Here is a 15,619-nt window from a genome sequence, read left to right as displayed (position 1 = left end):
GAGACTAAAATTGATTCAGAACACCGCCGTCCGCCTTATATTCGGCTTGAACAAATGGGAACACGTTACCTCCTTCTACCATAAATTGCACTGGTTACCAATTGAATCCAGAGTCCTATTCAAGTTCGCATGCTTCTGTTACAAAACTGTATTTGGTATATCCCCAAGTTACCTCAACCCGCACTTCAATTTAAAGTGCAACAATAAGAACTCCCGCAGAATTCATCTGTTCGCCTTCCTCTCTCTAAAACTGTGTCATTTCAAAAGGTTCCTTGACAAAACCTTCTCCTTCCAGGCGGCCAAACTGAACCCATGGCTAACCCAAATTGTGCTCGATGCCCCCACCTACCTCGGCTTCAGAAAACAACTCAAAACACACTTATTCCATGGACAGAACCCTTAATTACCCCCTTTTATTACTTCTCTCTCCCCAATCACCAAAGATCAGGAAACTCCACCTACTGATCAGGAAACTCTACCTACTGATCAGGAAACTCTACCTACTCATTCTCACTGTACTTTCCCAACCTGTTAACTTCAATGACTTCATTGTTTGTATTTTTGACTAACAGATGTGAACCGCCTAGAACTCCCTGGGTATGGCGATATACAAAATAAAAGTTATTATTATTATTATTAACCTCCAACCACCACACAAGTCACATTTCAGCTTTACCACCTCACCCTCTCTCTTCTCCCCCACCCTTTTCTCAGCCTTACAGCTACTACACTCTCTCCCTTTCATACAGAGATCCCCACTCTACTTATATGCATCTCCACCATGGTGTAGCCCCCATGCCTCTCCCACACTCACTCGTATCCTCCTTCTCCTTCTCTTGCTCTCTGCTGGGGACATCGATCCTAATCCCGGTCCTCCCAATCATCCCTCAGCTTACTCATGGGGATCACACCACAATCTAACAAATCTTATCTCTGTTCCTCTCTTCCTTCATTCCTTCCTGCCCTTCTCTTGTGCCCTGTGGAACGCTCGCTCCGTATCCAACAAACTTATCTTCATCCATGACCTCTTTATCTCTAGAAAACTCCACCTGCTAGCACTAACTGAAACCTGGATCTGCCCTGAAGACTCTGCTTCAGCTGCCGCCATGTGTCATGGAGGCGCCCAGATGGTCATGGAGGCGGTGTTGGACTCTTACTCTCACCATTTTGTAAATATCAACCCCTTCTTCCGCCTCAATCTCACTGTTCTCTTTCCTTTGAAGTTCACTCCGTCTGTCTATTTGCCTCCCTGTCTCTCAAAGTAGCAGTTATATACCAACCCCCTGATAAATCCTTCTCCTCCTTCCTCACTAAATTTGACTCCTGGCTCTCCTTCTTTCTTATCCTCGACGATTTTAACATCCATACCTATGACCCTTCTGACTCCTATACATCCAGGTTTCTCACTCTTAACGTCCTCATATGACCTCCAGCTGTACTCCACCGTCCCTACTCACCAGAAAGACCACTGACCTCATCCTCTCCTCCAATTGCTCTATCACCAAATTCTGCACCTTGAATCTTAGCATCTCTGACCATCAGCTGTTAACCTTCACAACTCATCACCCTCCTCCCCAAGCCCGACCAATCACTACCCATACATTTAGGAACCTTCAGGCTATTGACCCTGATAAGCTCTCTACCACTGTCTCATCTCTCCTTTCTACTACTATATCAAACAAGTCTACCAATGAAGCTGTCCTCCTTATAGCTCCATTCTCCCATCTTCTATCAATATCTTTGCCACTCCCATTTCCCATCCTGTAAGATATACCAAACCCAGACCTGGTTAACCCTCAAAATCCGTTACCTGTACTCGAGCTGCTGAACATTTTGGCTTAAATCCCGCATGCTTGCTGACTTCATTCATTTCAAATTCATGCTATCCTTCCAATCTACCCTCTTGCTTGCCAAACAGGACTTCTACAACCATTTAACTAACTCTCTTAGTGCCAACCCTCACCGTCTCTTGCCACGCTCAACTCTCTATTCAAAGTGCCCCCACCTCCTATCCTCTCTTCACTCTACCCCAGACGATGGCAGAATTCGTCCACGACAAGATTCATAAGATCCACCTTGAATTCTCAACAATGTCACCTCCCCCACCACCCCTTCCGACTATCCACTCTATCAACCTCCCTTCAACAACCCTTACAACACTTTCTTCCTTTTCTGAAGTTACGGAAGAGGAAACTGCTCACCTTCTCTCCTCCTCCTAACCCCACCACCTGTCCCTCTGATCTGATTCCTACCTGCCTACTCGGATCCATTGCTCCTGCGGTAATCCCTCCCATCTGTCACATCCTCAACCTTTTGCTCTCCACTGCTACAGTTCCTGATGTCTTCAAACATGCTGTAGTTACACCCCTCCTTAAAAATTCCTCACTAGACCCTACATCCCCCTCCAACTACTGCCCTATCTCCCTCCTCCCCTTCCTATCCAAACTACTCGAACGTGCTGTTCACCGCAGTTGCCTGTACTTCCTTTCTTCTCATAATATTCTTGACCTGTTACAATCGGAAATTTGCCCTCTCCACTCTACAGAAACTGCCCTTGCTAAAGTCTCTAACGACCTGCTTTTGGCCAAATTCAATGGACTCTATTCTATCCTCATTCTTCTCGATCTGTCTGCTGCCTTCGACACTGTTGATAACCACCTCCTCCTCGACATGTTGTCCTCACTGGGATTCCAGGATTCTTCTCTCTCCTGGTTTTCTTCCTATCTCTCTCATTGTACCTGCAGCGTATGTTACGGTGAATCCTCCTCCGTTGCTATCCCGCTGTCTATCGGTGTACTCCAAGGCTCTGTCCTGGGCCCTCTCCTCTTTTTCATATATACCCGCTCTCTTGGTACACAGATCTCCTTTCATGGTTTTCAAAATCACCTCTATGCTGATGACTCCCAGAGCTACCTCTCCACACCAGATATCTCTACAGGAATTCAAGCCCGAATTTCAGCCTGTCTGTCCGACATTGCCACTTGGATGCTTCACCAACATCTCAAACTGAATATGGCTAAAACTGAATGCCTTATTTTTCTGCCTAAACTCACCTCCTCCCTCTCGCTGTTCTCTATTTCTGTGGATAACACTATCCTCCTCCCTGTCTCGTAACCTTGGGGTGATCTTTGACTCCCCTCTCTCCTCTGCGCAGATCCAACAGTCCGCCAAATCCTGTCGCTTCCTCTTCTATAATATTACCAAAATCTGTACTCTTCTCTCTGAGCACACTACCAAAACCCTTGTCCACGCTCTCATCACCTCACACTTAAGACTACTGCAACGTACTTCTCTCAGGCCTCCCGTGCACCCGTCTCTCATCTCTTCAATCCGTTCAAAATTCTGCTGCATGACTCATATTCCATGAAAGCCGCTATTCTCACATTACCCCTCTCCTCAAGTCACTTCATTGGCTTCCTATCCATTTCCAAATAGAGTTTAAACTCCTCTTGCTGACTTACAAGTGCATTCACTCTGAAGCCCCCCAATATCTCTCCTCACTTATCCACCCCATGCTCCTCCCTGTGATCTCCATTCATTGGGCAAGCCCCTCATATCTGTACCCTTCTCTTCCACTGCCAACTCCAGACTCCGTCCCTTCTTCCTTGCAGCACAGTATGACTGGAACAGGTTGCCTGAATCAATACGTCATGCTCCTTTCCTAGCAGTATTCAAATCCAAGCTAAAAACCTACTTTTTTGAAACTTTCAACTCTTAATTCCCACTCACTGCTGTCAGATGCCTATACCCACTGTATCATTTCCTCTACCATAATCTCCCAACCCTGAAATGTCCTGTCTAAATCAGATTGTAAGGTCTTCTGAGCAGGGACGTCTATTGTATGTTAAAATGGACAGTGCTGCATACACCTTTCAGCGCTATTGAAATAATAAATAGTAGTAGTTCCCAGAATAAAGTGTGGATTTACAAAAAGAAGATTAGCAAAGATAAGAACCTAATCTTTCGTTCTTGTACAATCTCACTTTATTCCAGGACCAGTGGGACATAACAGAGCAGTCCAGAAATTCAGGGTGGGACTGATGAGCCTGCTGCCAAACCAGAGGCACCATAAGCAGCATCTTATGTGGGCACCACAGCAATCCTGTCCCTCCTCTCCTCTAGGGTATACATGTTCAGGTCTTCTATCTCTTCTTGTACGCCTTTTGGTGCAAGCCCTGTACCATTTTCGTCATTTTTTTCTGGACTGCTTTAAGTTTTTTTACATCCTTGGCCAGATATGCCTCCCAAACTGAACATGGTACTCCAGGTAGGGCAATTTAAGATTGTCCTGAGGATGAGGATACCAAGATTTGTAACAGAGTAGACACCGAAGAGGGAGTGGAAAATATGAAAAAGGATCTGCAAAAGTTAGAGGAATGGTCTAATGCCTGACAACTAAAATTCAATGCAAAGAAATGCAGAGTAATGCATTTGGGGATTAATAATAGGAAGGAACCGTATATGCTGGGAGGAGAGAAGCTGATATGCACGGACGGGGAGAGGGACCTTGGGGTGATAGTGTCCGAAGATCTAAAGGCGAAAAAACAGTGTGACAAGGCAGTGGCTGCTGCCAGAAGGATTCTGGGCTGTATAAAGAGAGGCATAGTCAGTAGAAGGAAGAAGGTGCTGATGCCCCTGTACAGGTCATTGGTGAGGCCCCACTTGGAGTATTGTGTTCAGTTTTGGAGACCGTATCTGGCGAAAGACGTAAGAAGACTTAAGGCGGTCCAGAGGAGGGCGACGAAAATGATAGGAGGCTTGCGCCAGAAGACGTATGAGGAGAGACTGGAAGCCCTGAATATGTATACCCTAGAGGAAAGGAGAGACAGGGGAGATATGATTCAGACGTTCAAATACTTAAAGGGTATTAACGTAGAACAAAATCTTTTCCAGAGAAAGGAAAATGGTAAAACCAGAGGACATAATTTGAGGTTGAGGGGTGGTAGATTCAGGGGCAATGTTAGGAAATTCTACTTTACGGAGAGGGTGGTGGATGCCTGGAATGCGCTCCCGAGAGAGGTGGGGGAGAGTAAAACTGTGACTGAGTTCAAAGAAGCGTGGGATGAACACAGAAGATTTAGAATCAGAAAATAATATTAAATATTGAACTAGGCCAGTTACTGGGCAGACTTGTACGGTCTGCGTCTGTGTATGGCCGTTTGGAGGAGGATGGGCAGGGGAGGGCTTCAATGGCTGGGAGGGTGTAGATGGGCTGGAGTAAGTCTTAACAGAGATTTCGGCAGTTGGAACCCAAGCACAGTACCGGGTAAAGCTTTGGATTCTCGCCCAGAAATAGCTAAGAAGAAAAAAAAAAAAAATTTTTAAATTGAATCAGGTTGGGCAGACTGGATGGACCATTCGGGTCTTTATCTGCCGTCATCTACTATGTTACTATGTTACTATGTTTGGGAACGTAGGATTCAACCAGGAACATAGGGTGGTAATTTCATTAACATATAAGTTGGAACCATGTTGTAAAAGGTTTTGCAGGTCAGAACCAGAGCCTAAATGTACATTTCCTAATAGGCAGCCAATGGACTGAGGCCAATGCTGATGAGACATGCTCACGAATACTAATTTTTTTAGCAGGTGGATAGCCGAGTTCTGAATGTGTTGTAACCATAGAGAATGCCACGGTGACAAATTTTTCCCCATCCCTGCAAGTTCTTTTCCTACCCCTGCCCCATTCCTGCAAGCTCTATCCTCATCTGCAGAAGCCTCAAACACTTTAAAATCATAAGTGTTTGAGGCTTATGTGATTAAGGCAGAGTTTATAGGAATGGGGCAAGGACAAAACTCATGGAGACAGGACAGGGAAAATGAGTTCCTGCAGGGACGCAAAGACTGAAAATATGTGAAACTAAACACGTGCAGAAAAGATAAGCTCCTACAGATTGGCTTGTAGGAAGAAAGACTGATGTTTTCAGAATCAGTGATAGTGATGAGGTGTGAGGGGGTGGGGTTTAAGTCTCTGAATTTGAAAATTCCTACAAAGTCCTGGCAGGTAGATGGAAATAACCCAGTGGTCCTGGAATAAAGTGGGATTGTACAAGAAAAAAAGGTTGTGAGCTGCAAAAGAGAAAAAAAATAAAAGGGCTAAAAACTAGATAAAAATATGAAGAAAAAAAAATCATATGCTACACAAATAAAGAGCAGGAAAATAGCTTGGAAAAAAATTATATTCAATGCCTTGATGGAAGACGCATCTAGCTCAGCTCCCTCAAGTCAAACTGCAAATGCGGTCTGACTTGAGAAGGCAGGAAAGTACTTGCGCACGCATGGTGCAGGCCTACCAAAAACTTTATAAAGATGCAGGAATGCTGGGTAGTGTCCGCACTGGGGCTGTGTCAGGGTATGTCACCCACTTGTGAGTATACTTGGCCTGCTTATCCTAAGAGAAATCCTACTTATCGTCAGAGAATGCTATGATCTTCTAAAGGATGAAGTTAAACATAGCCCCCAACTTTATTTATGAAATCAATGCTGAAAACATGAAAGATAATTATAGTTCATCAATATTTAAAACTGCTTAGGTATGTAAATGTGTTAGGTCAATAATAGCATCAGGGTCATTCCACATCAAGTGGACCAATTTGGAAAATCATCCATGCTTGACCTCCTCCAAACTGAATAGTCTTGTGGACATTCACAAGGGTCTCAAACTAAATCATGCAACTATTGGCTTGAGACTTACAGGCAGCTGAATGGAGGTCACCTCCAGAGTGCCACACTCCGCATAACACAAAACAGCCACTTTGTCCAGGCGCTGCAGCCCAACAAAACCTGCCAGGGGACTTAAAGCTTTTGGGTTAGTACAATCCCTGATACTAAGTTCCTGTGCAAAGTTTGGAACCTAACATGAGCTTGGCTTCCCTTTTTATGAGCCAGTAAACTATGTGAAAATCTAATATAATAAAATGCTAGGCCGCGCATGCGCACTCCCATCTGCGTGCGTCCGTTTTCCGTGAGATGTAGGGCACCTTAGGTAGGAGTGCGCATGCGCGCTTACGTCACCAGCCGCCGTTGCCTCCACAAGCCGGGACCGCAGCCAGCCGCCAATCTGTTCCTCCAGAGGGCGGGCGAGCGGGCGGGTGGGGAGGGTGTCTCGGAGGAGAGGGATCGCCGCCGTTCAGCGCCCCCACCGAGGAGCCCAGCAACTTTCTGCCCCGGCTCTTAAACTGACCTGAGTCCTTTGCCGCCTCCCCCCTTCCCTTCCCGCGGGCCTGACTACCTACCCGGCGATTCAAGCAGCGTGTGGAGCAGTCTTCACATGCTGCTTTGGGGCCTTCTACTGCCCTGATTTGCTCTGCCGTGTCTCTGATGATGTCATCAGGGACGTGCCAGAGTAAATCAGGGCAGTAGAAGGACCCGAAGCAGCGTGTGAAGACTGCTGCACACGCTGCTTGAATCGCTATGTGTAGTCGGGCCCGCGGGAAGGGAAAGGGGGGTAGAGGAAACGCTAATGTTGCTGTACAGGGAACTGGTGTGGGGAGTGGGAAATGGAGGGGGAGGGAATGCTGCTTTGGACAGACAGACAGAGGGAGGAAGGGAGACAGAAAGAAAAGAAGAAAGACACAGGGGCAGGTGCACAGGGAACTGGTGTGGGGGGAGGGAAATGGAGGGGGAGGGAATGCTGCTTCGGACAGACAGACAGAGGGAGATAGAAAGAAAAGAAGAAAGCACAGGGGCAGGGAAATACACAGAAAGACAAAGGGGACCAGAGACAGACAGAAAGAAAGACAGCGGGAGTCACGTCAGGAGGGGTGCGGGATGCGGCAGAGGGAACTTTTCCAATGGGTGCAACTGGGCGGCTGTCGGGAACCTCTGATCAGGGGCAGAGCAAGGTAAGTGTATCATAGGGATAAGAAGGAGGGGGGGGGGGAGAAAAAGGAAGGGTGCCTACTGCTGGACAGGGGGAGAAGGAAAGAGGTGCTGAAGAAAAAGGAACGGAGGCCTAATGTTGGACAGGGGGAGAAGGAAAGAGGTGCTGCTGGACAGGGGGGGAGGTAAAACAAAGGGAGAAGGGCTGCTGCTGCATAAGGAGAGCAGTGAAGGGGTGGTGGTAGACATAGGGGAGGTAAAAGGAAGGGAGAATGGACAGGGGGAGCAGGCAAGGGGTGGTGATGGACAGCCAAGGAAAAAGAAAGACAGAAAGAAAGAAAGAAAGAAAGAAAGAAAGAAAGAAAGAAAGCGGCTAAGGAGAGAGAGAGAAAGAAATAAAGACAGACACACACACATATATTCTAGCACCCGTTAATGTAACGGGCTATAAGACTAGTGTTACAATAAGAAACTTAAGGCCTACTTTGACTCCTCATTGCTCCTGACCTATACTTTGATTTAAGCCATAACTGGACCAGTAGTCATGGCTCATGAGGTACGTCTTAAGATTTGCACTAGGATGCTATGCAGCCATCTGGAAGAAAAATTTGACAAAGACGTGATGTAATTTTTTTATGCAAAGTGTTGCCATTTTTGGATGCATATATCTGTATAGTGTAGTTTTTAATTTTTTTCTTTATTATGTCATTTGAAAGAACATCTTTTTTGCTGAAAAAGTCACCCTGTTTCATCTTGAACCTGGCCTTGTTTTGGTTAGAATTAAGGTCTCAAAGACATGCATCATTTGCTTGAATGGAAACACTGTTATTTAGAGCCATCTTTGGCACCCTTTTGTGTAACATGCAAATGAGCTAGAGATGTGACATTTTATATTGTTATATCTTTGCTTAAGTTGGCTGTAAAGCCTCCTAGAGTAAATCCTGGATGTATGTCATGGGTCATGACTACTGGTCCAATTATGGTCTGAATCAAAGTATAGGTCAGGTACAATGAAGAGTGAAAGGCCTTTCACATAATTTGCTGATTCCAAACTTCAAAGAGGAGCTTAATACCAAGGATTGTAACTAATCCAAAAAAAAACCCCAACTTCAGTCCCCTGACAGGTTTTGTTGGACTGCAGTGCCTGGACAAAGTGGTTATTGTGTTATGCGGAGTATGACATTCTGAGGTAACCTCCATTCAGTTGCCTGTAATTCTCAAACCAATAGAGATCCAGCCTAAAATTTTTACATGGGAAAAAAAAAAGAAAGAAAAACCCAGGCAGACTTGTCAAAAAACCAGCAGATGGAAGCTGAGAAGCTAATATGCATGGACGGGGAGAGGGACCTTGTGGTGATAGAGTCTGAAGATCTAAAGGCGAAAAAACAGTATGACAAGGCGGTGGCTGCTGCCAGAAGGATGCTGGGCTGTATAAAGAGAGGTGTAGCCAGTGGAAGGAAGAAGGTGTTGATGCCCCTGTACAGGTCCGTTGGTCCACTTGGAGTATTGTGTTCAGTTTTGGAGACCGTATCTGGTGAAGGACATAAGAAGACTTGAAGTGGTCCAGAGGAGGGCGACAAAAATGATAGGAGGCTTGCACCAGAAGATGTATGAGGAGAGACTGGAAGCCCTGAATATGTATACCCTAGAACATAGGTAGGCAATTCTGGTCCTCGAGAGCTAGAGCCAGGTCAGGTTTTCAGGATATCTACAATAAATATGAATGAGAGAGATTTGCATCTCAAGGAAGAAGAGCATGCAAATCCATCTCATACATATTCATTGTGAATATCCTGAAAACCTGACCTGCTCCGGCTCTCAAGAACCGTAATTGCCTACCCCTGCCCTAGAAGAAAGGAGGGACAGGGGAGAGATGATTCTGACGTTCAAATACTTTTTTTTTAACTTTTTTTTAGTTTTATAATTCTTTATTCATTTTTGTATGTTACAACAAGTGTATCAATTAAACTCATATAAAACTTAAAGATACACACTTGATTAACTCACATATTAGCATCAAATTAGTATTCTATAATGTTAAAATATTATGTAAGAAATCTAAATTTATATCATTCTTATTGAATATAATAATCCCCCATCCCTCCCTCCCTCCCAATTCAATAATACATAAAATCATCTTTATTGTGAATTCATTAAAATATTGATATATTATGTAATAATCAGAAATAAAATCCCACCCCTTTTTCCCTCTAATCAAATATCTTATCATGGGAAAAGTTAATCATTCATTACAAAAATCTGTTAACGGTCCCCAGACTTTCTGAAGTTTACTCACTTGAAAGGTTTTAATGTAGAACAAAATATTTTCCAGAGAAAGGAAAATGGTAAAACCAGAGGACATAATTTGAGGTTGAGGGGTGGTAAATTCAATAGCAGTGTTAAGAAATTCTACTATATATAGAAATGGGATGGGATGGGAGGGATAGGGAGGGAAAAATATTGGAAAGATGTTGTTATGAAAAATAAAGAGATATATGTAATAGGATGAGATATTTATTGTTGTGCATTACTGGGTATAATAAAATGTTTAAAGTGTTTGAGGAAGAAGGATGGGGGGAGGGACAGATTTCATGTCAGATTAATTGTATTATCAAAAAGGGATGTATAATTATATATAAATTTGGAAGGAATATTTTATTGATATGGAAAAGGGTGGGAGGTGGGGGGGGGGAATAAAAACATGTATAATAATATTGTTTAAGAATGCCAAGTGTGTTATGTAAATTAATTGTAATAATACTGTACACTTGTTGAAAGAAATAAAAAGGAATAAAGATTTAAAAAAAAAAAATAAAAATAAAAGAAATTCTACTCCCGAGAGAGGTGGTGGAGAGGAAAACAGTGATGGAGTTCAAAGAAGTGTGGGATGAACACAGAGGATCTAGAATCAGAAAATAGTATTAAATATTAAACTAAGGCTAGTACTGGGCAGACTTGCATGGTCTGTGTCTGTATATGGCCATTTGGGGGAAGATGGGCTGGGGAGGGTTTCAATGGCTGGGAGGATGTAGATGGGCTGGAGTCGGTTTTAACGGAGATTTCAGAAGTTGGAACCCAAGCACAGTACTGGGTAGAGCTCTGGATTCTTGCCCAGAAATAGCTAAGAAGGAAAAATTTAAATTTAATCAAGTTGGGCAGACTGGATGGACCATTCAGGTCTTTATCTGCCGTCATCTACTATGTTACTATGTCAATACAGATGGAAATACCTCTACTTGTTTCTGGCGACCTATATAAAGTATCCCCGGTTTTACTCAAATTTAATTTCAAAGTTAGTTTCCATCCAGTCTTTGATTACACCAAAACACTTTTCTAACTATGGTATCACATCTTGCATTGAGTTCTCAACTGGGACCAGAAACTGAATGTCATTGGCAAACAACTTATAAGTAACCCCAAGGCAAAACAGATGTAATGTGCATTAGCCTACAAATTATAGCTTGGGATTAATTTGCATGTTAACATTTTTAATACATTTTACAATATTTTTATTATAATAATGTCTGAAACAAATAGAAAAATGGCCCAGAAAGTCAGGAATAATCGGAAAAATCCAAAAACAAACCAAAAATGCTTGCCCTATGCACACCTCTAGATGTTAATGCTATTAAATTGGATTCATGAATTATAATTTCACCTAACCAAAAGGCAAACGAGCATTACAATCAAAATAACCTTGGGAACAGTCATCTCCAAATATACTTTTCAGCCACTGGACTATAAAATGCTACAAGTGCTCTTAGTATTATTAAATTTTAATTGTAAATGCACAGAAACCAAACTATTTATTTTGCTGTTCCATTTAAGCTTCACGTTTGACCAACTATATGGCTAATTGATGGATAGACTGACTTACTTAAGCTTAGACATATTAAATATTATTTGTTTTAAGTAAATATGAAACATTTCATATATTTTTACAAAAGGTTAACTTTAAGCTTCTGTACTGCAGAATTGGCTCATACGAGAAAACAAAAAAAACTCTGTGGAGCAACGATGATCCTGAAATGGACTTTAATAAAGACACAAAGTTCCAAATGCACATCAAAACATTCCACAAAGATGAAATAATCCACATGAAAACCTATAGGACCTAGTCCGCTGATTGCACAGGACCCAACACGGTCTGCATTTCAACAAAATGTCTTCCTCAGGGGTCCCAAAGTGTCCTATGGTAATAAATACATGGAAAAACTGAACTGTGAAAAGAAACGCTGCTAAATCCATGTATATGGCTCTTTTGCTCATATGCGCTTTCATTGCTTTGCATTTAGCAGCGTCTCTTTTCACAGTTCAGTTTTTCCATGTATTTATTACAATAGAACACTTAGGGACTCCTGAGGAAGACATTTTGTAGAAATGTGGACCGTGTTGGGTCCTGTGCAATCAGCAGATTAGATCCTATAGATTTTTATGTGGATTATTTCATCTTTCTGTGGAATGTTTTGATGTGCATTTGGAACTTTGTGTCTTTATTAAAGTCCATTTCAGGATCATCGTTGCTCCACAGAGTTTTTTTGTTTTCTCTTGGATTTTCTTCTTTGTGGATTTTTGGAGTCAATTTCCTTTGGATTGAATTGGCTCATACACTATTGCTGTATTTTGTATATCTCAACACAAAAACAAATGTTTTTACATGCACTAGAACAGCGGTCTCAAACTCAAACCCTTTGCAGGGCCACATTTTGGATTTGTAGGTACTTGGAGGGCCGCAGAAAAGAAAAGTCTCAAAGGGAAATGAGAGCGATATTAACAACCAATCAAACAAAGAGCAATGGACGTCAGAAGCAAAGATTTTTCTCACACAATGTGTAATTAAACCCTGGAATTTGTTGCCAGAGATTGTGGTGAATCAGTTAGCTTAGCAGGGTTTAAAAAAAGGTTTGGCTACTATCCTAAAAAAAAAAAAAAAAAGTCCATAGGCCATTGAGATGGCTTGAGAAAATCCATTGCTTATTCCTAGGATAAGCAGCATAAAATCTGGGATCTACAGTAGCTAGGTACTTGGGACCTGGGTTGGCCACTGTTGGAAACAGGAAATACTGGGCTTGATGGACCCAGTATGGCAATTCTTATGCTAAGTAATGCTCTCATTATTAGGAGATTCACTGTTATGTCATACAGGTTTTGAAATAATAACCTGATTTTAATCCTTCTATTTGTTTTCGCTTCTTAGTCCATTTTATCCAAGCCTTCATTCAGTAAACATACTACTTTCAACCCTCTCTTTTCTGAGCCCTCTCTCCAGGGCTCCACCACAGTCTCTTGTACTTGAGTGACACATTCATATATTTTTGTTCTAAGTCTTAAAAGAAGTTACCTGATGGAGGATGTTCTTGGTCTGTGATCTCTAGAATCCATTACCCAACCGACATGACATTCCAAAGGTGGATTTGAACTGTGCCGGGTCTTCCTTTTCCTTGGTGTCTAGAAGATAAAATAAAAAGGCTATGGTCACCTGTTCCTTTACAGAAAAAGAGACAGGATCACTCAAGGCTGCATTAAACCATCTAACAAGTTTCTATACTACCACTGCATATATCATCATGACATCAGCTGAAGTCACAAAAGTCTGCTGGCTCTGCCAAGACATTAAATCTGATATTAGTAAAAGACAGTGGCACTGTATGAATTTTTCAGTACTTTGCTGCTTACATCTACATCATTCTTTATGCTAACCAAATCCAAGAAAGGGGTGTGGCTTGGCACTGAAGCGGAATGGAAGCTTGATTTAACGGCTCTCTTCCTTCTCTGATATTTTTTCCTAACAAACAGGATTTGTGTATATAAAATACGGGCATTTCAGGAGCATTCATAATATGCACATACTGTGAGTATAATATAAGAGTTTAAAGATGGCATCAGGAAAACAAAGCAAGTTAGAGGCAGCTTTCGCAGCGGGTGGAGCTAAAAGGCCTAAACCTGACCCATCAACGCCATTAAAAGTGTCACAGGGAAGGGATATTTCAGAAATCCTTGATCCTTTAACTTCAGAGTTGCAAGTCATTAAAAATTTAATACAGGAAAGTACGTCTAAAACTTCCACACTACAAACAGAAGTTGCAAATTTGTCACAGCAGATGGTAATCTGTAACAAGACAGAACATCTTGAGCAGCGCGATTCAGCTATTGAAGATGAATATCAGTGCTGCCAAGCTGATCATAAAACACTTGTGCAGATGAAGAAAGATTTAGAGGAAAACAAAAGAATCTTAAATGCTAAGGGGCCAAGACTTCAGTGGTTCCAGACTTCGCTAAACAAACGGCTGGGGTGAGGAAGCAATTTTTATCTATGCGTCCTCAGCTTAAGCAACTAGGAGCTCAGTATGGACTATTTTACCCTGTAATGCGTGTAACTTTTCAAAACAGAACAATTAATTTTACAGATCCCACAGTGCTGCAGGACTTTTTAAACAACCATTCAGGGACCATGATTGTGAACTAGTTATTGATTAGTTGAACTGTTTGAGCTTATATTTGCCTAATGACTGAAATGCAAATTTTAGCTTTTGTTGGGGAACTGGGGTTTATTTAAAAAGCTTTTACTACAAGTAGGAGAAGGGGGTGAACCAATTCTTGAGATTAATGCTCACCAGTAGAGAATGGGGGCTTGGGAGGGGATGGGGGGTGAGAGGGAAGCAATGAAAGAGTTTTATGGAGTATGTGTGACTGGCAGGGATTTGAATGTATGGGGTTGAAAGTTAGGATGAAAGTCTTCTATTATTCTGAACTAGTCTTATAGCTTGTTACATTAACGGGTGCTAGAATATATGTGTATGTGTCTGTCTTTATTTTTTTTTTCTCTCTCCTTAGCCGCTTTTCTGTATTTCTGTCTTTCTTTTTTTCCTTGGCTGTCTACCACCACCCCTTGCCTGCTCCCCTGTCCATTCTCCCTTCCTTTTACCTTCCCTGTGTCCTCCACCACCCCATCACTGCTCACCTTATCCAGCAGCAGCCCTTCTCCTTTTGTTTTACCTCCCCCCTGTCCATCATCACCTCCTTCCTGCTCCCCCTTGTGTCCAGCAGTAGGCCTGCCTTCATTTTTCTGCCCCCCCTGTCCATCAGCACCTCTTCCCCTGTCCATCAACCCCTTTTTCCTGCTCCCCCTGCCCAGCAGTACGCCTCCGTTCCTTTTTCTACTCTCCATTTCCCTGTGCTGCAGCATTTCCCTCCCACCCCACTTCCCTTTGACTAAGAAGGTAAGGGGGAAAAGAAAGAGATACCCTGGACCATGTGTGTGTGAGGTTTATGTGTATGTTTGTGCATATGTCTGTGTGTGTGTTGGATATTATTAGGCTTTGCGGAAGAGCTTTTCAGTGTTATGTAAAAAAAAAAAAGTCGGATAAGTCAGTCTTTGTATAAACAGAAGGTGGTGAAAGGAAGCTTGTGTGCTGGGGCCTTGGGATCGACCCTCTGGCTCCACTTGTCTTCAAAAGGTACAGTGGCGGCGGTGGTGGTGGGGGTTTGAAAAGCCATGCCGTCTGGGCTCAGCCACCGCGGCCAGCAGCCGCCGACAGCCAGCAGCCGCCGCAGCCTGCAACCGCTGACAACCGCCGCGGCCAACATCTGCCTTGGGCCGCCGACAGCCGCCATGGCTGACATCCGCCTCGGTTGGGAGGGAGAGAGAGAGCTTCGCACGCATGCACACTCCTACCGGTATACTGCATCGAGTGCCATATGTATGACTACCTCCCCTCCGGGAGGCAGGAGTACATATGCGGTCGATGTCAGGAACTGGATAGCACCGTGGAGCAACCTTGGGAAATCATGGAAACTG

The 15,619-nt window shown here is 43.2% G+C and overlaps 1 protein-coding gene across 6 annotated transcripts in view; it reads right to left on the bottom strand.

The window, feature by feature from the left end:
- The window catches only part of LARP1B (La ribonucleoprotein 1B), a 277,107-nt gene that overhangs the window by 39,427 nt on the left and 222,061 nt on the right, over positions 1-15,619 (bottom strand). For all 6 annotated transcript variants that reach the window (XR_004538886.1, XM_033939051.1, XM_033939069.1 and 3 more), the window contains one exon: positions 13,163-13,269. Coding sequence is in view for 5 of the 6 variants with exons in the window: in XM_033939051.1 (XP_033794942.1) it covers positions 13,163-13,269 (107 nt within the window). In the remaining variant the exon portion in view is untranslated. The remainder of the gene's footprint in view (positions 1-13,162; positions 13,270-15,619) is intronic.

The sequence above is a fragment of the Geotrypetes seraphini genome, chromosome 1, assembly GCF_902459505.1.
Source record: "Geotrypetes seraphini chromosome 1, aGeoSer1.1, whole genome shotgun sequence".
NCBI lineage: Eukaryota > Metazoa > Chordata > Amphibia > Gymnophiona > Dermophiidae > Geotrypetes > Geotrypetes seraphini.
The sequence above is the reverse complement of the archived record's forward strand: the minus strand, read 5'-3'. Positions and strand labels throughout refer to the sequence as shown.